This window comes from Sphaeramia orbicularis, chromosome 1, assembly GCF_902148855.1.
Source record: "Sphaeramia orbicularis chromosome 1, fSphaOr1.1, whole genome shotgun sequence".
Classification (NCBI taxonomy): Eukaryota; Metazoa; Chordata; class Actinopteri; order Kurtiformes; family Apogonidae; genus Sphaeramia; species Sphaeramia orbicularis.
Window position 1 is genome coordinate 57,533,367 of NC_043957.1, and position 24,121 is coordinate 57,557,487.

The 24,121-nt window shown below is 37.7% G+C and overlaps 1 protein-coding gene across 4 annotated transcripts in view; it reads right to left on the reverse strand.

Annotated features, from left to right (window-relative positions):
• Positions 1–24,121, reverse strand: part of rptor (regulatory associated protein of MTOR, complex 1) — a 435,324-nt gene that overhangs the window by 313,395 nt on the left and 97,808 nt on the right. For all 4 annotated transcript variants that reach the window (XM_030142949.1, XM_030142930.1, XM_030142940.1 and 1 more), the window contains exon 5: positions 7,541–7,699. In XM_030142949.1, coding sequence (XP_029998809.1) covers positions 7,541–7,699 — 159 coding nt within the window. The remainder of the gene's footprint in view (positions 1–7,540; positions 7,700–24,121) is intronic.

Consider the following 24,121-nt stretch of genomic DNA (forward strand, 5'->3'; position numbering starts at 1 on the left):
TTAACAGGCAGCACTTTGTGCAAAGTGTTCGCTGGTCACGATATTAGAAAAACACATTCAGATGAGTGAACGTCAGACATTCAGTGAGTCTGGATCTGGAGTCTGGATGGTATTCTTTTGCCTTGTTATATCCTTCTAGGTTCAACTTTCATTTTAACATGTTGTGTGTTATTTAAATACATTCTTGAGAGTTGAAGCCATGACACTGCTCTGAAATGAATATGACCCCGATAGAAGCGCAAAGATTGTTTAAATTACACATCATTCTATTTCTTTGCTGTATGTTAGAACACTCATGTCACATGTTATTGTCTGATCTCAGTCGCTGTAAGTCTGTGAAGTGAATGGTTTAACTGTCATTTGTAGTGAGTTAAAAAGACTAGAGGAAGACAACACTTAAAAAACACAATAACATCCCTGTTAAACAATGCATGATTTCCATCCTCTGAAATGGTAGAGTTCTTAATAAAGGCCTGGCTCCTTCTGCAGCTGAGAGAAATAAAGACTTCAACCACTACAAAGGGTCTGCACGTGACGTCACTGCTAGCGGAACTCACCGCGGTTCCACCCACTGAGTGGCAGAAAGAGGGAGATGAGTGACAGCGTTGGCTTCAACACTGTCTAAACTGAAGAACAACATTTAATAATCGGACCAATGGCCCTGTGGCTTACCGGCCAAATGAAAAGCTTTGGGAAATGTATCCAGATGCCATTTATTCTCACCCAGTTCTGTGTATTTATTCTATTACAGAAATAGCCCATGTTTTTGTCATATTCCAACCAGATCTGTAAAAAATTCAAATTCCAACTTGATATCATTGATACTTACTGATTCAATCCACTTCCTATCTCTTATAATGGGAACATTTGTCAAAGTCGCACCAAATCCAGAATCAGATCCAGATTGAAATAATTTCAATCCCTTGTGTTGACATCATCATACAGAAGCTGTATACCAAGTTTGAAGTCAATCAGAACTGGAGTTTCGGAGAAGAAGATTGAGATGTTTTCCCCATAAGAGCCCATGTTAAATTTTCCGTAAGTTCCCGGATCTAGAAGAAGATCCTGATCAGCATGTGGACATTATGTTTTGGTCATCTCCCCATCAGGGCTGGACTGGAGAAATTTACACTGGATATCATTTATATTTACTGAGTTATTGCATTGATCCACTTCCTATCTCTTATAATGGGGAGATTTTTCAAAGTCACACCAAATCCAGAATCAGATCCAGATGGAAATAATTTCAATACCTTGTGTTGACATCATCATAAAGAGGCTGTATACCAAGTTTGAAGTCAATTGGAATTGTAGTTTTGGAGAAGAAGACGATTGAAATTTTTGTGACGGACGACAGACGACAACATCGGACGCCACATGACAACAACAGCTAACGGTCTGACGGCCTAAGCTAAAAATGGGGAAGAGCTGTTGTGTGATTGATTGTACGAACAGGTTTGAAAAGCAGTTGTAGCTATCATTTTACAGACACCGAAAGACAAAAAAGACAGAAGTAGATGGATCCACAAATCCAGGAAACCAAACCAAAATTTGTGGATCCCGTTTGGTGTCAGCTAACATTAATTCCAACCAGTAGTTTTGTCAGAGACGAAGAATATTTGAAGGAATTGCTCATGAAGACAGCGACAAGGACAGTGATGAAGACATTGACGAAAACGCCGGACACAGTGCCTTCATAATAGCTCATGGCCTATCAGCCTGTGAGATAAAATCAGTGGTTCTTCGACATTTTAATAAAGGCTGAATGCTAAAATTGCTTCTACACCTCCTCTTTGTCACCAAATGCTCACTGATCTCCTACTTCAGTAGCCAATGACACAACTACTTCATTTTACAGGATAAGGAATAGGTATCTGAAATAAAGTATGGGGGAAAAGGAAGAGGAATGGGGGAAGAGAAGAAGACACAAGGCCCGAGGGTGCAGTGAGGACGTGGAGGCACCAGCTACGCTCCGACAGCAGCAGTGCATCATTGTGAGTGGGTGCTTACTTACAAGTGAACGGCTCTAGAGTTTATGTCTGGTTTACAAGTCAGCCAGTCTGAACACTGCAGTGGTGATGAACCCTGGAGCCAGCGTGTGCAGATCAGCCGTTAGATATGTCTAATTATGTTTAATGGTTTAAAGCAGGGGTCCCCAACCCCCTGGATCATTTGGTACCGGGCCGCAAAGAAAAAAAAATTGTGGTTAATATTAAAGCAGTTTTTTCCATTAGTCTTGCGGAGATTTTATTTTGAAAAGCGACCGTTTCCGCCCTCGCCTCACAACCGCTCTTGACTCTGGTGCCACTTCATGAATCAGTAGAAACACAAGTTAAAGAAATGAACCAAAAACAAAATCCACTGGAGAACTTTTTCAGGAAGAAACGAGGAAACGCTGAGGCTGCAGAAGGGTCACAGACTGTCTGCAAACAGAAGCTGCATTTAGAAGGAAATGTCATTGTTCCTGCCTCAGTTACAGGTTCATCGCAACAGGTGACACACAAGCTCCTCCAAACTGCTGCAGCACATCCATCCATGTTTGAGACAACTTCAAACCTCTGTACATTCTGGATTCAAGTCAAAGCAGAATATGCAGACATCACCACAAAAGCCCGGAAAGTCCTTCTTCCGTTTCCAACCTCATATCTTTGTGTGGCTGGGTTTTCTGCGATGACAGTTACCAAGACAATAATCCAGAGTAGACTGGATCTACAAAACACACCTGGACTGTGTGTCTCCCATCACCCCCAGATGGGACCATCTAGTTGCAGGGAAATAAGTCCAGGGTTCTGCCTGATTCTGCATTAGGGTGAGCTGATATTCTACTGTAGAGTCATTGGAATTCCCTGATACCAAGGTTCAAGGTTCAAGGTGACTTTATTTATACCAGTGGGTAGATTTGTTTTGCAGCAAGCTCTCACTCACTGCTGGTTGCTGCATGCACATGCGCCCAACACAAATCCTTCGAAAGAATTACAGTAAAGATAACGCGATTTGCCGGAGCGCATCCACGGTCTGTCCAGCGATGTAATCCAACTTTTGTGTGAGTCCGCAGCTTGTCCAGCCAGGTCTCGCACGCAATCCTACAACTACGCCACCATCCGCTGTAATACCTTCACGTTGTCACAAACCACTCCAAAGTGCTCCTTAATTTCGACTGACAGCAGCGGGGTCTCTTTGTGTGCTGCTGTCGTTCCAACTTTGCGATAAACCAGGGCAGCTCCAAGACCAATTAGAAGGTGTCCCGTTATCAAAAATCCAAATGGGTAAATATCCTCAATATCCTCCACCGACAGAACCGACAGGGATACTACCTGCACTTGTTCCAAGCGTCGATCGCATACTGCGAAGTTCTGTCAGGGCAGGCGGGCTCCCCAGGCCCCTGTTCCTGGGTGAAAAGATCTTGTCAATTGCGCTGAGTGACCAGTTGATCAATTCCATAATTTAATTGTTCGGGAGGACAGCAAGCAGGGGATCCAAAGACAAAGTCAGACGAGACGCAGAGGCAAAAGCAGGAGGAAAAAAGAGGAAGGCAAGGACAGCTCAGAAACACGTCTGCTCTGGACAGAGGACAGGAAGGAAAAGGATACACAGTGGAAGTGTTTCAGATCACATGCTCTGAACTGACAGGTTTTTGTTATTGGAACCCCTGCACCTCTACCCGGTCCGCAGAAAATTTTCATGCATGAAACTGGTTCGAAGTACAAAAAAGGTTGGAGACCACTGGTTTAAAGGGTGAGAGGTGGCTTCATAATCAAACCCCTGTATAGGTGTTCAGATATGCTGGCTGCAGGAACATCAGTCCAGTGTTGATGACTGAGGCCAGTGTACCCGGCATGTGCAGGGGGGTGGAAAGGAGTCCAGCATCGGCCCCTTAGCCACTCCTATATACAAAACAACCTTTTGAAACTTTTTTCTTATTTTTGTGAAAAGACTTTAACAAGGGGAGCATTTAACAATAAATAATCTAGTTCTAACCAAGGTTATAATAGTTTTGGATTTTTCATTATAGTGTAGTTTTATTTAGTTTTGACTTTTTTTTCTCTTATTCAGCTAGTTTTAATTCGTTTTTAGAGCAGGTTTGCTAGTTTTAATTAGTTTTCATTTTTTTTCTAAATGCTTAGTTTTAGTTTAGTTTTAGTATTAATTTTAGTTTTGTCGTATCTTTTATCTTTTTCGCCGTCATATTCAAATAAATCCCAGACAGGACTCTGCTGCTTTCTCCCAACTTTAGCCTCCATGTTTCCAGGTAGAGTGGGGACCAGAAGACGACTCTAAACCACAAGTAACGAGAAGTGACGGACCATGAAGCACTGTATGGGACTGCTAGCTAAAATTGCTAGAGCGAAATAAATTGCTTTTGTATCAATTCAACATTGACAAAGACGAAAACGAAGGGAATTTTATCCATAATTTTTATACGTTTTAGTTAGTATTGTAAGCACACAATACAGTTGCAGTTAGTTATCATTTTTTCCTTTTAATTATAGTTTTTATTTATTTCAGTTAACGAAAATGTTTTTTCAGTTCTAGTTTTCATCATTTCGTTAGTTTTCGTTGACAATAATAACCTTGGTTCGAACAAAATGACCTGTCTTTTCTAAGTCTATGTCCTATGATGACCTTTCACCTGAGGTCAGGATGTGTCCTCATGATGCTACAGCTGCGACCTTCTACGTCAGAGAAGTGACATAATAATTACAGTTCACGTCACTCTAACGTGGACAAACTTCAGCTCTGATCCGTAGGTTTATGGCATTATGTGCACGTTTTTAGTGTATTTGACCAGATGAAGTGAGCTGCACTTTTGTGTCAATAATGGACCTCTTTGGACTCTCTTACCCTGGAAAAAAACTTCCCCTCAACTCCAAACTTTCCTGAACAAAGTACCTATAGAGGGGTAAGACTTTCCACATTCTGTGTGCTAAAGATCGCTGACTGGTGGGACACACGTGCAGCGTTCTGCACTTACAGGAGACCCCATGGTTTTATTTGCAGTGTAATAAAACACAAGGAACAACAGCTTAACTTGAGCGTTCTCCATCCTGGTGTATTGTGTCAAACAAATTATGAAGTGGATTTGTCAGTGGCTATTTATCGTGTCATCGCTCTTGTTTGGCCTTAAGATTCTTCCTACTACCACCTACTGGACTGGAGGTGTACTGCAGTTCCTTTAAAACATGATTTCTGAAGTCGTGTAAGGTTTTAGCCAGCAATGGTGGTGGAAAAGTTTGATTCTTCATCATTGTGTTGATATGAGATGACTTTCTTTCTTTCTTTCTTTCTTTCTTTAGGATCCCCATTAGTTGTACCACAGCTGCAGCTATTCTTCCTGGGGTCCTTACAATAATCTTTACAACTTGTCAATGCAAATAACATACAATATAATCATACAAAACAATGTCCACATACTACATAGCATACAAAAAAATAAACAACAGACACGACAGCTCCTTTAGGTCAGCAGCAGTATAATATATACAGTACATATATTCAATTAACCCAGGTATCAATCTTTTATGGTCAATAGATGTTTCTTGACTGAGTTCTTAAATTTCATTTTACAGTTTTCTTGTGTGATATGTTCCAGTAGTTTGTTCCATTCTTGCATAGCTCTGTATATTATCATCCTTTTCATTGCATTTGTTCTTGATTTGGGTTGTGTAAAATTACCTCTGGTTGCCTGCCTGGTTGCATAGCTATGTCTATCTGAACTAAAACAAACATTTTTGTACAAGATGGATGGTTATTTTGTTCTAATAATATTTCTAAAGAAAACCAGTAATGAATAAAGTCATCTTTTTTAACAGAGACCCAATTCAAGTGGTGACGCATCACAATAACATTTGATCTGTAGCCACACTGCAATGCAGTGTGAGCGGCTCCATTTTGAGCAATTTGCAACTTTTTAATATTTTCTAGTGTTGTATTTGACCATAGTGCCTGATGTAGAAAGCTGCAAATATGGGTTTGCTGGGTTATATCAAGCTGCATTACCGTAACCTGAACAAATCTGCTGCAGCTCTCATTTGCCTAAACTGAATACCTTAGGACCATCTGCTCATAAGAAACTGAGGAAATGTTACACCTCTCGAATACCAAACTGGTGTCCTGATTTGTGTGATGCTTGCCATATTCGCTATTAACCAAATCATATGGCAAACTAGCAGCTGCTTAGTTTCCCCTCTTCTCAGTGTTGTTATTTCTTCTGCTTTTTTGCACCTTAAGGAACCAGTACTGTTATCGAGGCCATGATGCACACACAAATACTAGGCATGCACCGATCCAATACCGGTATTGGGCATCGGCTCCAATACTCAGTGTGTGTACTCGTATTCATACTCGTAAAAGATATCCGATACAAATGCACCGATACCACTTACGGCCGTGTGACATTCACAGTTCAGTGCAGCAGGTATGAGGAGGAGGAATAATGTGTGTGAGTGTGAAGAGTGTGGAGATTGAACCAAATGAATGACGGTGATAAAAGTAATGCTGACTGACAGTAACATTACAGACACAGATAGATACGGACGCAGCGTTCTGTCTGTCCTCTGTGTACATTCCATCTGTTTGCCAGGTGATGGAGGATGAGTACCCAGACGGAGAATACCAGCGGAACCGTGGAGGTAGAGGACCTGTTCCAAGAGCCACTGTGTGAGTTAGAGGAAAACTACTGACACATTTAGGACAACTACCCAGGGCTGGGCTGGTTTCCATCCTACTGATAATACTATGGAGGTACGGAGCGGTGTGGACCGCCGCCAGCGGAAGTGAAAACCAAACTTATCACTCATTTCTCTTTTCTCTTCCTGCTGAAGCTAAACTTTTAAACCTTACCAGAGAAAACGCTGCAACATTAGTATCATATTAGTGTTACCTCTGTCGTCTACATGTTTGTTATTACTGACTTTCTTCTTCTTCTTCATTAAACTTTCCTCTTCTTCGTGGTATTTGTCCAGTATAGTTAATTAAGAGCAGCGGATGGTGGATTAACTGACAAACGCTCATTCCAACACATTAAATGTCAGTAGCAGCACTTTGTTCCAGTCAGACTAATGACAACGACAATAAAGCACATTTTACAAAAAGAACTAAGAACTGGAATGGGATTATTAAGTACTCGTATCGGTACTCGGTATCGGCAAGTATTCAAATGTAAGTACTCGTACTCGGTCTGGAAAAAAGTGCTATCGGTGCATCCCTAACAAATACCCAAATAAAAGTGCATGTGTGTTCTTTGGAAGTTTACCAAATCAAATCTGCATTTTAAAAAATATTTCCATCTAATGTCTAGATGCCTACAGCCAACAATTACATGTTAAGCATATTAATTTTCCAACTGTTTACTTTGCTTAGAAATCACTCTTTGAGCGACCCGCATGCATCATAAAATCTGACCAAGGCCTCCGCTCATTTCCCATCGTGTAAGCACATTTTTTATTGTGCCTACTAAAGCTAGTTCACTTACCTGAAACAGCTTGTCAAATAGAAGCAATTATGAAGAGTTAATAGTGGACAGCAGAACAGTGCGTGGTACCTTATTAAAAACCCAGATCTCTCCGTTGACAGTGGGTCGTGGAACCCCGTGGCCATTATAGTGGAAAAGGACCCGCTCCTCTTTGGCATTGCGTCTCAGTGACGTGCACAGCTTCTTCACCTCGTCCACTGTGGGGTCCAAACTCTGCTTATAACGCGCCTGCAACACAGAAGCAAAAGAGGACATCAGCATCACTACTTTTCTATTTTTCTATTGAAAAAATTCAGGATTCTGGTAAGACCCTCCTGGGCTCGTAACAGTGTGTGAACAGTTTCACTATCTACTGTAGGGTCAAAACACGGTGTTCCAACACAATTCGAACACAACTTGACAGATTAGTGTTGCTAAATGACCCACATTTTTACTTTTAATTTCATTTTTGCTTTAGTTGGACCATAAGGGATTATTCAAAACAAGGAGCTACTTTAAATTGAAATAAATGTTGGAATGGCAATCAATTAACCCTTTCATGCATAGTGGTCACTGCAGTGGACGGCTACTCTGCAGCTGTTCTCTTGTATATTCATGGGTTTCAATTCATACCATTACTGTAACTGTGCTGTTCTTGATAAGCCTGATCTGCACCAACATGTTTGAGTTTAAGACTCTTATTAACAGTTTCCTTAAACAAAAGTTTTTGGGTTTTTTTTCATATAACCCAATGAAGTGAGTAATAACTAGTGTTAGAGGTTTAAAATGTGAGAAAACATTAGATTAGCTGCATTAAAAATGTTTTTATTTCATAATTTTTACACTTTGTTTTTTATCACTTTCTGATGATGGTTTTAAAAACATGTTTCTTTGCTTTAAAAATTAAACACATGGTGTCCAGCTGAGTGGACATTTTTTGTAACTCCGTAAAAAAAAAATCGGTTCATTAAAAAAACTAAGGTTTTCATAATTCGTGCATGAAAGGGTTAAAGTTCGCTTTCTGACGGGACATTACTGTGTTTTTACCCAGTATTTTCTGCTCAACTGAGGGTAATAAAGTAAAAATCCTCTTCAGCTTTCTTATGTCTTCATCTTTATTTTCCGGCTGAAATGTTGCCAAACCAGATGGAAATGACCTGGACACGTTTAATTTACCGGAACATATGCTCAGTTTTCAGAAAAAAAACAGATTTCCGACAAAAACTGGAACACTTTCATCACTGTATTATATTCTTGCAGCAGCAAGGCAGCAGATCTACCAACAGAAATTATCAGAGGAAAATTCAACACTGTGCTTCATTCAATCTGTGTGTATTTACGAACGTGAAACAATCACAATTACACATGTAAAACAACATGAAACACATAAAACAGACAGCAACCCAATCAATTAAAAAAAAAAAAAGCACAAATCTACCAGTTGTGTCACACTTGGAAATCCTAAGAGACCGCATAGTGTGTGTCTGCTCATCATGTTATGCATGTTACATATACAGCAAATGGAGCCCCTGGGAAATGGATAAATGTATGAATATATGCATCTCTTTGGGTCATAATATCGAATATATTCATACATGAAAATGGCCACGAGTTTGTTTCCTGCTGTCATCGTGACCCTTTTGTATGAAAGAGGCCAGTGAATATGAGTGATCCCACAGTGACTGACATAAACAGACCAACCACTGTTATTTTAATTAGACACATTTCTCTGGCAGATGACTTAACAGGCACTTGAAGTCATTGTTATCTAGGACGTGGAAGCACATTGTGCCTTATGACACCCTCTTCTAGAGTGTGTGGAGGCGTGTCTGACAACACCACTGATACAGTAACCAGTAGTAAGCACAGGATTTTATATTTATATATTGGCTAAAATTTACTTAAGGAGTCAAATGAGTGGCCATTTTTGTCAGAAAAAAAAAAAAAAGTTGTAAGAAATGCATAGAACTGTGTGTAAATAATGCTAACACATTTGTGCACAGACTACTGATATTATTTGACAGTGGAAGCTCTGTTTTCATAAATATTGGATTTGGAATAGCATGTGTATGTGAAAACTTTTGCTGGTGGACGGACGTGACAGTGTACGGATGTGACATTACCCATGATGCTCTGGTCAGTACGAGTACTTTATTAGTAATAAACTTATATATTTACTATTGCTAATTGTGCTCTTCTTCATAAATGTTGGTATTGTGGATCTAAAACAATCCCAGCTGACACAAAAACACTAAATGTGTCAGTGGACGGATGTGACATGGTTGTTGTGGATCCCATCATACTGATGCTCTGCAGCCATGTCAGCGTTTACACTAATGATCCCTGTGCAAAAACTAGGAGCACTGTTATTTATTGGATAGTTTATCATCAGACTAAAGAGGAAAGAACAATACAGAATTGTTATTTCTTTATAAAAATGCTTATTATTAGAAAACTGTGGATTTCAAAAGTGATGTGTGCCATTCTTCATGTATGTATTGGTGGAACAGAAGCAGGATGGATCAGCACCATACTCCAGATTGAACCTGTACAAATAAAACATGTGATATGTAGGAGAGAATCTGGGAAGAAAAACTGGGGAATCTAAAAGAATCGAATATTTGTTTTTCAGGTAAATTCAGTTCATATATAACTTGGCCATTTGTGACATGAAAATATAGCATTAATTGTGATGAAACTGGACATTTTTGAGCTGAAAACATAGTTCATATGAGCATCAACATGTTGAACGGAACTGAAATCCTGTAAATTTGAACAACTGTCATTTACCAACACAAAGTTCCTTTGGGGGATTCACTTATATTGATTTCTTATGCACAAAGACAGAAATAAGACCCCTAAGCAAATTGTAGCCGATATTTTTATATCACAATAGAATAGAATAGAATAGAATAGAATAGAATAGAAGGTTTATTGTCATTGCATAATGAATACAACAAAATTGCACATGCCCCCCACATAAAAAAAAAAAACACAAATAACATTCAAACTACACTCTTTTCCCACTCATAAATACATTCAACAAGCACACAAAACACATCACTATTAAAATAATTCTATATAAAAGTGCATACAAGTGAATATATTAACTAAAACACAAAATGTCTCAGTGTTTTGTTTTAGTTAATTTTACTGTAGTATTGATTGTGTGTAAGGCTGACTATAATAAGTAATATTAGGTCAAAGGTGTCAAACATGCGGCCTGGGGGCCAAATCCAGCCCGCCAAAGGGTCCAGTCCGGCCCTTGGGATGAATTTGTGAAATGCAAAAATTACACTGAAGATAGTAACAATCCTTTTAGTTCAGGTTCCACATTCAGAACAATTCAATCTCATGTGGGCAGGACCAGGAAATACTCTCATAATAACATATAAAAAACGACAACTTCAAATCTTTCTCTATGTAAATGTAAATAGAGCTGCAACCCATTAATCGATTAGGTGCTTGAAGTGACTGCAAAAATTCACATTTCAATTAATCGAAACACAACAGTGGAACCAATGTTTAACAGCAGAGAAATGAAGGAAACAAAGCTTTGATTCAGGAGAATTGTGGTTGAATGATTTTTTTTTTCGGATCGCTTTGAGTCGATTAATCGGTTGCAGTTCTAAATGTAAATATTTTCATGTATTTACACTAAAACAAAGTACAATTTAGCAAAAAATGTGAATAACCTGAAATGTCTTAAGAGAAGTAAGTACAATTTTAACAATATTCTGCCTGTTACTCAATGTTTTGTGTGTTTGTAGATCCACTGTGATCTGTAAGTTATCATGTACATGTGTAAATGATAAACTGAGGCAGAATAGTTAAAATTATACTTTGAAAGGATAGTTTGTAGATGTAAACCTTTTCATAATGTGAACTAACTTCTTTCGATCTAAAACATGGAGAAAAGTTTGGAGTTGACATTATTTATATATTATTTATGTTATTATTTTAGTGGTTCGGACAACTTCAGATAAAATTTAGATGAATGTGGGTCATGAACTAAAATGACTTTGACACCCCTGCATTAGGCTATATACATATAATCCATCACATAACTGTCTTCTATATGGTTTTCATTTTGCTGTGTTTTGTTATTTTGTCTTTTACCTTGTATTCAGTATTTTCATCTTTTGCACCATTTCCTCTTTTACATCCTGTCATTTTATTGTTACATCTTTTACATCACTTTCATCTTGAGTCTTTTTTTTTTAATGTTATTTTCATTCCATTTTGTCTTTCACACAGTTTTTAGCTCGCTCGTTAACATGATGACGTGACCTGTGTGCAGATGAGGATCCACCTGTAAACACACGGAGTCCAGAAATCCAAACTAAAGGTTTAATCCATTCATTATGCTTAAGGACAACAATTACACATTTGAAATATTTCGTGTAGGAGGACTGCATCATTATGGATTCAGATTGTATCTGCCAAAGGAGAAAAAGGAACTAAATCAGATTAGAAGTGACTAACCGGCTGGCACACACAGATCTTTAGTGGTCCAATATGATTTTGACTGTGCCTCAAAAGATCTAACACCTTTAAAAGTGCATTAACATTTTTTTTATGAACAACAGACTATTTAGATAACACAGATGGATATTTTAGCACAGACTTTGTGAACATCAAGCTCGGAGGAGGATGAATACAATTACTGGAAAGTTTCTTAAAGCAAGCAAATATAATAAGTATAATTTTCAGGTAAACAAAAAAGCTTTTACATTTCTGAGTGAACTTTCAATTGACAAGGGTATAAAATAAAATGTAGAATCCAAAAAGCTCTTCAGTCCTGTTCTTTACAGCTCTTGCAGTGCTTTGTGAGTCATGACAGCAGATACTCTACAAAAACTGCAGCCAGATAGAAATTAGGAACTCACATAAACAAAACAACAACAACAAATGTTGGGATTTTCTAAGATGCAATCAAAGAAAGGAAAAAAAAAAACTGTGACTTGTTAACTAACTCAAACCTTTACTTATATGTCAAAAGTAAAGGTAAAAAAAAATGCAATATTTTGACTTAAAAACCAGACAAAAAGACAAAGACATAGGGCCGGATCTATCAAAGGTTTGCGTGTACTAAACCGTGCGCACACTCATTGCACACGTAAAAAAAAATGTACAACCTGATTTACTAACGGTGCGTACTAAGGGTTGCGTCTTGCAAAAGGGGCAAAATAGCACATCTGCACCAGTTAGTACATTTGACACAATGAATATGAAATATGGGGCGTTTACATGCAGTTGTGCATGTGCTGAGAGGAGAAAATGTAAATATATTCATTTAACACACGCAAAGTGATTTATCAAACCCGATAGCAATTTTGCTGAAAGAAACTGTCTATATTTACCATGTCTCAAAAGGAGGAGCAAACGGTTTGGATGTGGAATTGCGCACACATGGAAGTGGTTAGGAGATAAAGAAATGATGAAACTATATGCAGAGAACGCATTTTTCACCCTGTGTGAACATTTTTGGAGTGACAGAAGAAAAAATAATTGAAACATGTTATTTATTTACTTATTCTGTACTGTCCACATCAATGGAAGTGTTTTGCAAAATGAACATTCTTCTGTCAATGCCATCTTTTTGCTCCATAACATTATTAATTCTGACATTGATATGTCTTTGCCTGAAACATCAATGGTACATACAGTAGGTATATAGGACGATTTATTTTATAGGTTACTTGTGCAATTTCCCCATAGTGGGATGAATAAAGAAGACAACCCCATTTCCTTATTAAAAATGTGAACACTTAAAAGGATGACTTCTACAGGTATCTGCAGATTAGATCTTATTTTCACCAGAATCTACGAGATACCTGGGAATCAGCTGGTCTTCATTTCTTTAATATGTTTTTATCCTTATTGAAATCTGATTCATGCACCAAAGTTGTTGCCAGATTATACAATGGTATTCTGCTGTCTAAAAAGGGTGATACAGACCACATTAGAAATAAGTGGGAGAAAGAAGGAAATCTAGTTATACCAGCGGACAGATGGGAAAAGATCCTCAAACAACAATGGATGACCTCAAGCTCCAACAATTGGAGGGAATTCTGTTGGAAAAGTATTGTTAGATTTTTTGTAATTCCAGCTCAGAAAAAACATCAGGGCGGTGGAGACACCTGTTGGAGACTCTGTGGGACAAAGAACGCCAATCACTATCAAATTTTCTGGAGTTGTCCAGTGATTAAACCATTTTGGGAACAGTTGTGTGAACATTTAAATAACATTTTTACTGAAAAAATTCCTTGTAAGTGTGAAGCCCTATACTTAGGAGATATTTCATATGAGAACTGGACTCTGAAAGATAAAAAAACTGTTGCTAATGCTTTTGGCAGCGAGTAAAAAGACTATCAGTGGAAAATGGTTAAAGCCTGAAGCACCCACAACAGAAGAATGGATCAACATCGTACAGGACATTTACATTCTGGAGAAGTTGACATTTTGTTTTAAGGGTCAAAAGGAATCTTTTTTTTTACTATTTGGTCAAAACTATGTTAAATTTGTCATGGATGTGAAATGAATATATCGGTGATGTGAATACTTTCACATGTGAAACATTTCTGTTTAGAGTGATGGAAACATTCACACCTTATAGAGTCTTGTCTTTTCATTGAAGTAATGGAGTAAGCCCTTTCTTTCAGCCCACTTTTCTTTATTTACTTTAAAATTTCTTTATATGAAAAAAAATCTTGGATAAGAATTTTTTTTATGTGATGTGTGGAAATTGAACTGTACATGTAACAGAAGTTTTGTAAATTGTGCTTCTCCAAATAAACAAAGAATTAAAAAAAAAAATTTAAAAAAATGTGAACACTTCTTGCATCTTTAGCAGATTTTTGCAGACAAAAGAATGCACATCAAAATGCTAAAATAAATGCTCCAAACAACTTGACACCAATACTTCTTTAAAGTTTTAAACATCATGACAGACTAAAGCCTCTGTGTCTAAAATGATCAGTGTCCACAGTTTGAAGAGCACTAAACTGTCGGAGTGTTTCAGGTCATTTTTGTGTCCTTGTCTGCACGAAGATGTTTTGTAAAACAGCAACTCACACTTCAAAGATGAGATATTCTAGCGATAATAGACCCTGAAGCATATATTGGACTGGCAAGAAGAGATGGACACAACACAGGCAGAATGTAAATAGTTGTTACTCATCAGTGTGTATTTGTTATTGAATTGTTTCCACATTGTACTGCAACTGCTAATGAGTAGGCAGTAAAAGACTTGTTTACAGGCTGGATGTTGTGGCTCCATCTTAGACGCCTTAATTTATTTTTTGATTATATCATCAGCGCTGAGATAACATAGCCTTGAACTGTTGACTCTAAAAAAGCAAAGGAATAAAAGTGGATGCCATACATGCTGAAGAAACTTTGAACAAATAAGAGGGCATGTGCATTGTTTGTGTTCCTTCAGTTGGTTAACTGTAGTGTGTGTGTGTGTGTGTGTGTGTGTGTGTGTGTGTGTGTGTGTGTGTGTGTGTGTGTGGATGGAAGGGACACCGAGGTGTCAACGAGTTATGCAACAGAAAAGCACCCAGTTAGACCAGTCTGAATCATTATCACACTCAGTGAGGCCCTTCTGTTACATAACTGACATGCCTTTTACCAAACAGCCTGCCTCCTGTCAAATGACTCTAAATCACACAAGAAGCCATATTTTAACTTCAGACTGTCGCCAAAAAAAAAAAAAAAAAAAGAAAAGAAAAGAGAAAGAAATCGTGCAGCTATTCAAATTAGCTACACACAAAAAACAGACCAGGCTGTGAGTCTGGACAGCGTTTAGAGCAGAACAATGGAGCAGAAATGAGAAGTTTGATCAGCAGCGATGAAGGATATGCCTATTGTCTGATCAGACCTGGGTGCTGTAAGGCCCAACAGCTGACCCTAACTGGCCCACATGAGGTCAGTGGCAAATTAAAAGTCAATGCAAATATATATCATCATAACAGACGTAACTAATACAACACCACTGCTTTTATTTTGAAGGATCTGCTAATTTACCGTTCTTTCACACATACTTTCTGTACTTGCATAAGGCTTATGCACTGATTGGTTTGTTGGTCAGTTTCAGCCCATGAAGATGTCATTTAACGCCATAAAAAGAAAGACTGATTCTGAATGCAGAGTTTTTAACAAGACATGGACTTGGAAGTACTTCTTTATCGAAGTCGGAGGTAAAGAAAAAGAAAAGGAACTGTGATATGCAAACAAACAAAGCTGGATGCATTTATAGTTTTTCATGTAAAGTTAATGTGGAGCCGGTTTTGCACATTTTCAAAAGTCTTTTTGTGAATATTCATTAAATAGTTGTATTCTGTGCTCCACATGTTTATTTTATTATTGTATTGTTGCATTTACTGTTTTTGTATTATAGTAAAGTATATATATATATGTAGAAAGTGATACATCAAGGAGAGCTGATCTGGCCCTTAACAACTGTCAAAGTTTCTCATGTGGCCCCATAGGAAACTTAATTGCACACCCTTGGTCTTGATGATGGGTCGAGAGAATTCAAACTGGATTTAGGTACATTTTCATAACAGTAGAGAAAATAACAATTCAAAAAATACAAAAATTCTTATTCTCAATTTGCCCCTACTTTTTTTAGCAGGACTTTTACCTGTTGTTACATCTTTCATTGGATATAGTAGTAGCAGTAGCAGTAGTAGTAGTAGTAGTAGTAGTAGTAGTAGCAGTAGCAGTAGTAGTAGTAGTAGTAGTAGTAGTAGTAGCAGTAGTAGTAGTAGTAGTAGCAGTAGTAGTAGTAGCAGTAGTAGTAGTAGTAGTAGTAGTAGTAGTAGTAGTAGCAGTAGTAGTAGTAGTGGTAGTAGTAGTAGCAGTAGTAGTAGTAGTAGTAGTAGTAGCAGTAGTAGTAGCAGTAGTAGTAGTTTATTCGGTCGTTAATTACTTTGAACAACAAATAAAAACAACATATCCATTGTTCCATATACAATGGAACTAAAAGGATTTAGGCTGAAGTAAAGACTTATTTTGCCTAACCCTGTTTGCAGTTAACACAATGTTTCCACAATAAAACAAGGAAAGATAAAAATAAAAGCAAATTAAAATTCCAATGTAATCATCGCTAAATACACAACAGAAGAGAATCCATATTTAATTTTAATTCAGGTAAATCATGTCCTTATCTCACCTACCAATATTGATCTTAGTCTTTTAAACAGGTCAATCCTGAGCTCTATATATTTTTTAAATCTCCGCTTTAAAGTGAATACATTCTTATCTGACCATTTAACATGATGCACACTACACATATCTCATTCTCCAGTAAAAGAGCCTACTTATGTTATACCATCATCTTAACTCACTAATCGTTTCCTTTTGCTTCCATATAGCCATTTCTCTATTCATTATTAAGCTACAGTATCATCAGTGAATCTCCACATTTCCTGAATACATATTTAACCCTGAAAGCTGAACAGCAGCTCAAATGACTTGACCCTCTCGGTTGCTGGTAGCCTTTTAATACAATCATCTTCAGGAAGTAAAATAACCATGCCTGAAGAAGAGGTTCAATGTAGAAGTGTGTGAATGTAAAAAGCAGATTTGTGTTCAGTGGTGAATCTGCATGGCCCTCTGAGTCTGACTCCATTTGGCTACTGCTGTGGAAATGCACGCTATGCTGAAGTTATTTTTCATTTTTTTCATTTATTTATTTGTATCAGACATGTAAATAGTTACAGTCCATAGAGCAGTGGTTCCAACCTTTTTTGGCTCATGACCCCATTTTAACATCACAAATTTCTGGTGACCCCAGACATTCAAAACAGAGACTTTTTTTGCTGAAATTAATTTGTTTTTGATCATGTAATTGTTTCCTATATTATGTTGCAAATAAACATTAATTTTACACTACATTTAGTCTATTTAATGTATATTATTACGGACGGAGGCAGTAAATCCAGGTGTAGATTACTGCACAAAGGGAGAATTTTATTTTCCTTGGTCAGGATATGGACAGTCAGTCCAGCTGTGATTTACAAGGCTGACAATTAATACTGAACAAACAATAATCCAAACTATGAATTATGAAAGAGCTGCAGCATCTGAAACCGACCACAATGAACATTTGACAAATAAACAGAACCACAGTGCTTCAGCTTCAGAGTTTGTCATGTTTTTTATGGATTGGGTCTGTCTCTGTAAACTCACTATATATTTTTTATCACTACTTTTTTTTTTTTTAATCAATTACTAGAAATTTCAGGCGACCCCATTTGAATTCTAGGCGACCCCATGTGGGGTCCTGACCCAAAGGTTGAAAAACCCTGCCATAGAGTATAATGAGCATTAAAAAAAAGGGGGGGGGGTTATAAATGTAAAAAATGACACACATGCTTCTTGTTATCTTCAATAACACGTATACAGATGCTGGTGCCAGTATTTAACAAGTGTAGAATCAGTATAAAAGTCAGAGTTAACAATTGTAAAAATCACAACATTTCTAGACTGATTTAAACACAGTATAAAATTCAAAATTGCTTTCCGTAACATCTCATAATAAGAGCGAACATTATTAAAACAGAACATACCACTAGCACTACAGCTACGATAAAAACCACGTATAATACGGAATGCATTGTTAAAAGCAACTCTGACTGAGTGAGCGGTACAACGTTTAAAATTAACCCATAAGTAACAGATAAATATTCAAGCAAAAAGATATGAAAAAATTATTCTCAACGGTAGTGGAACAAAAAGTGAAAGTTAAAATTAAGACTCCTTACTAATTCCTCTATTGCCACATGCCCACCAGTTCAGTTCAAATCGGCCCGTCTCCCGTTGTTGTGCAACTCATTTCCTTTCCCCTACCTTCGGAAACTTGTATTTGAGGGGGTACGACACTTGTTGCCCACACCGGAGCTGGAACTGGGCCCGGCGTACACTCTGCCGCTACATTCACAAGTGTCGCTAATTAGCACATCAAAAACGTGACAGTCCTGTAAATGAACACACATGCTGTGGACACACGTTTGAACATATTGGAAGGATTCCACCCTTTAGAAGAAATGGAAGTTTGGACAGTGTTCCAGTGGACCTGGTGTCATCGTTTTGGAACGTTTCTGCGTCAACACCATGTTGGCTACGTTCTGACCTAAACAATATCGTGTACCCATGACGTCATTGCACATGCACAACGAAGGCAGTCGAAAAGCAGAATCGTTAAGCAGGCAGGCAAATGATTCCAAGGAATCAAGCTACTGGGATCCAGTTCTCGAAAAGAACCGGATTACAGAATACTATCAACTTCACAGTACCTGGACGTCAGAGCGATGCAGAGCTTTACTTCCATGTCACCTGCTCACAGAGTTGCTGATAAACTCACTCGTTGCGTGTTGTCTCATCAAGCTCATGCTGAATTTTTATGTTTACCACCAAAGACTGAATCTCCTGACTGAATGGTGTAGTTTTTTTGGGCTGTCATCATGTGGACTAAACTACCGCTATATTTACTGTCAACTTCCGCATCTGTTTTTTATAAAATGGCAGGTCACAGAGATGACTCTGACCAATCAGTGGTCTGCAGTGTTTACACGTCACGTTTTAGTATCTGGTCCCCAGTCTTGGAACTTCGGCGGAGGTGATACCAAAAAACTAGTACCAGGTACCAGATTCCAGGTCCTTTTTTGTAATGGAAACGCAAAAAGGCTGAGTCGAGTCAAGTCAGTACCACATAGCAGAAACGCAGCATTATATTACCGTCTATTTCTCATCAAACTGTGATAAATTATATATATATATATATATATATATATATATATATACATATGTGTGTGTGGGTGTGTGTGTATCTGCCATATGTTGCCACCCTTCAAAAATTCCTGCCCCCCACTTGCCACACCATAAATACTTTTCTAGATCCGCCCCTGCTGAACAGGAAAATGCATCATTCTAACACATAAATGAGAAGAAATATGCTGAAAAAATATGGAATGCTTTTCCAGTTATGCTCCACAAATAAAATGATGACAGCCAAATGGATGGACAGACAATATATGCCAGGGACAGTCTCAGACCCCTAGAGCCATCTCCACACTTCAATAGTGCGGTGCCAGTGCTGGAGATAGGTCTGGGACTGTCCATTGTTCTGGACTAAAGGGAAAAAAACAGTCTGGGTTGTTTGTCTAGTTCTTTAAACAAATTCCACTCATCTTGGGTGGTGCTGAGCACAGGACACAGCAGCAGTGCTTTTCTAAATAATAGGACCAATGACCCTGTAGCTTACCGGCCAAATTAAAAGCTTTGGGAAATGTATCCAGATGACATTTACTATCACCCAGTTCTGTGTATTTATTCTATTACAGAAATAGCCCATGTTTTGGTCATATTCCAATTAGATCTGTAAAAAAGTCAAATTCCAACTTGATATCACTGATACTGATTTATTGGATCAATCCACTTCCTATCTCTTATAATGGGAACATTTTTCAAAGTCGCACCAAATCCAGAATCAGATCCAGATTGAAATAATTGCAATACCTTGTGCTGACATCATCATACAGAAGCTGTATACCAAGTTTGAAGTCAATCAGAACTGGAGTTTGAGAGAAAAAGACGATTGAAAATTTTTCCCCATAAGAGCCCATGTAAAATTTTCCGCAAGTTCCCGGATCCAGAAGAAGATCCTGATCAGCATGTGGACATTATGTTTTGGTCATCTCCCCATCAGGGCTGGACTGGAGAAATTTACACTGGATATCATTTATATTTACTGAGTTATTGCATCCATCCACTTCCTATCTCTTATAATGGGGACATTTTTCAAAGTGGCACCAAATCCAGAATCAGATCCAGATCCAAATAATTTCACAAACTTTTATTGACATCATCTTAAAGAAGCTGTATACCAAGTTTGAAGTCAATGGGAATTGTAGTTTCGGAGAAGAAGACGACTGAAAGTTTTGTAATGGACGACAGACAACGACGACGAAGCCTGATGCCACATGACGACAATAGCTTACGGCCTGTCAGCCGGTAAGCTAGAAACAGGCCAGAGAAAGAAGTTGTCCAGATGGAACAGTGTGGTATTAAAATGACTAAAACCTTACAAAAGAAAATGCCACATATAAATGACATCTTTTTGTAAACCTGTCATTTTCAGTGTGCAGCTGGAGGTTACCGGTTTTTAACATAGGGAGGCGGACCTTCAAAGCAATAACACAAAGAAAGTGAAAGGAAGGAGAATACCGGTCACATATGTTCCAGAAGACTACATCCTATCCTGAGAACCAGACTACAGCATGGATATTTGAAAAGGAGGCTTATTAATTCACTTTCCCCTCACAGAAAAATAAACAGCACTAAATATTTAAATGCAAAATGCTATCAGTTTCCTCATGAAGTCTGCAAAAACGCATCCACAAAGTCTTCAATGTAAAATGAACTACAAAGACCAACAATAATCCACAACGGGGCCAGAAAGCAGGCATTCCAGTCTGCCTTCACTGTCAATGACTGCACTTCACAGACTCTCCAATTTAACTGTTGAGCACCGCAGTAGTGTGGACCAACAAACCTGTTCTCCTCCAGTGGATTACTAACATTCCAGTAAAAAAGTAAAAGGATTTTAAAACATCCACACCCTGGCAAACTAGTCCCACAGACAGTGAACTGCCTTTAGCTTTGACTACAGAACACAGACTACGGCATATACCGAGCGATGCTTGTGCAATTCCACAATAAATGTCACATTTATTTCCACTCAGAGTTGCATTAATTTTCTCTAAAATCTTCTATTGATGATTAGGGCTGTGTATTGGCAAGAATCTGGTGATACGATACAAATCACAATACCAGGATCATGATACAATATATCATGATACTGTTAAAAAGGCAATTTTTTGTTTGTTTCTTTTTTTTTTTTAATGATTATTTCCTGAAAGAATTGAATTACACCAGAAATCTGCACAAATACTAAACACATTTTTATTTGATCACAACAGGATCTAATGCTATATCACAAAATGTTTGTGTTCAAGCTGAAATTCAGTTTTACAGACATTACAGTTTAAGATCCTGTTCAAATGTTCATATTCTGTTTGTGCAGAACTAACATCAGAACAGTATTTAAGTTCAATCCCAACAAAGGAACTACCATCTGCCTCTCAGACAGTAAAAAGTGCTTTTAGGATGTGTCAAATAACCATTATTGAATAAAACTGTTTAATAATAAATAAAATATAAACAAAAAAACAAAAAACAAAAATGAACCTTTCACAATATCCTCTATTTGAATAAATATCTAAAAATACTGACACAGTACTTTTTAATATCGATACAATATCTGAAATGAAATATCGCAATGTATTGCAGAACCGATATGTTCTTACAGCCCTATTGATGATGCAGTCACACCACTGAGCAAAGTCTTTTCCATTACATCCCAAAGATTCTCAGTGGGGTTCAGGTTTGGACTCTGTGGTGGCCGATCCATGTGTGAAAATGATGTCCTGTGCTCCAGAACCATCTTTCAAAAGCTTAATGAACCTGATGGATCCTGACACTGTCCAATCTTTATGCTATTTATCAAACTGAAGGTTGTTTCAAAAATGAAAAGCTACTCACTGTTTCAGATTGAGTTTAAGAACTCCAGCTGAAACATATCAATCAGTACAGTTATTATCCAGTAGGAGGATGTCAACCTGTTTGCTTGGTTAATTCCAGGTGAGGACTTGTTTTTGGTCAGAGTGTATAAGGTTATAGTGCTTTGTGTACATAAGCCATTTGAAAAAAACTGACAAAATAATTTGTGGTTTGTTTGGTTTAATAACACTGTGGAAGAAGAAGACACCACTGGCTTTGGTGGAGTTGTCCTAGAGCACAGGTGTCAAACATGTGGCCCGGGGCCTAATTCAGCCCACCAAAGGGTCCAGTTCAGCCCTTGGGATGCAGTTGTGAAATGCAAAAATTACACTGAAAATATTAACAGTCATTTTAGTTTCAGGTTCCACATTTAGACCAATATGATCTAAAGGGGGTCAGACCGGTAAAATACTATCATAATAACATATAAATACTCACAACTTCAAATTTCTCTCTTAATAAATGTAAATATTTCCATGTATTTACACGAAAACAAAGTATAATTTCACAAAAAAATGTGAATAACCTGAACAAATATGAACAACCTGAAATATTTTAAGAGAAGTAAGTACAATTTTAACAATATTCTGCCTGATATTAAATGTTTTGTGTATTTGTAGATCCACTGTGATGTGTAAGTTATAATAAAGATGTGGAAATAATAAAGTGAGACAATATTGTTAAAATTACACTTATTTTTTCAGTTTGTTCATGTTATTCACATTGTTTGAAAGGATAGTTTGTAGATGTAAACATTTCATTGTTTAATTTTACTTTTTTCACTCTAAAACATAGAGAAAATTTTGGAGTTGACATTATTTATATATAATTATATTATTTTACTGGTTCGGCTCACTGCAGATCAAATTTATCTGAATGTGGCCCCTGAACTAAAATGTTTGACACCCCTGTCCTAGAGCTATAAAATAATTTATCATTCTACAGCAGAGTGGTAATTATTGGCATGACACTAGATGTTGTGATTCTTGGTTGTGAAACAAAGAATAACATTATCGCTTGCTCATTTTTCATCACATCACACATTACACATCACACAGAAGCTGAACTGAACAAACCTTGATCAAAGAAGCCACATTTCGACGTTCCCGTATCAGGATGAGTTTGAATTACAACATGATAGCAGAACTGGCAGCCTGATCCAATTTAGTAACAGAGTCCGATAAGAGCGGCCGAACGCCGAGAGGCGCGGCGCTCATCCTGATGATATCAAGTGGTATCTGAACGGTATAACAGTGTTAGTGAAAGACCCGCAGTGATGGATGTAAAGCATGTGAAATCAGAGCAGGTGTAATTTTTGGGCTTTTATGAGGAAAGATAGACCGAGAGGGGAAAAGAGACAGGTGGGACAGGTGTTTACACTCACCTGCTTGTAGCTGTTATTTCAGATGGATCCCTATTGCATTTCGATACTTTAACAAAGCCATTCATTTACATTCATGACAGTGTGGCATATTAAATTCAAGTGTCTTGGGGAGATTAAGACAGATTCATATGTATGAGGCAGACACCTCAGAGAATGGATTTAAATATACCAATCAGGATCTTCTGTGTGTGCCAAGCAAGATGGAGTAAAGAGGAAGACAGATGAAAGTCAGCTGAGAAATACATAATGTCTGTGTCAACTAAATTCACTGATTTGTTTCTAATCATGTGTGTTTCTAGGAAACAGTTGCGAAAAGTACCTAAACTGAGGTTACTTTTACACAGTAGCTGGGTGTTTTTGAAGACGGAAAAAAACATTGTGCAGACGTGATCGTTTTAGGAAAACTCTGTGTTTATAAGGCCCCGTATATAGGGATGAAAACTGATAAGAATTTAATGATTCCGATTCCATTATCGATTTTGCTTATCGATCCAATTCCTTATCGATCTCTTATCGATTCTCATTGGGTGAGGGAGTAAAAGAGTACAAATGGGTGTGTTTGCATTAACTGTCTTTTATATTTCCATCTGCACAGAAAATACACTATATACAGTGTGTACAAATAATAAGAACTGATGACGCTGGGCCCGGTTCGG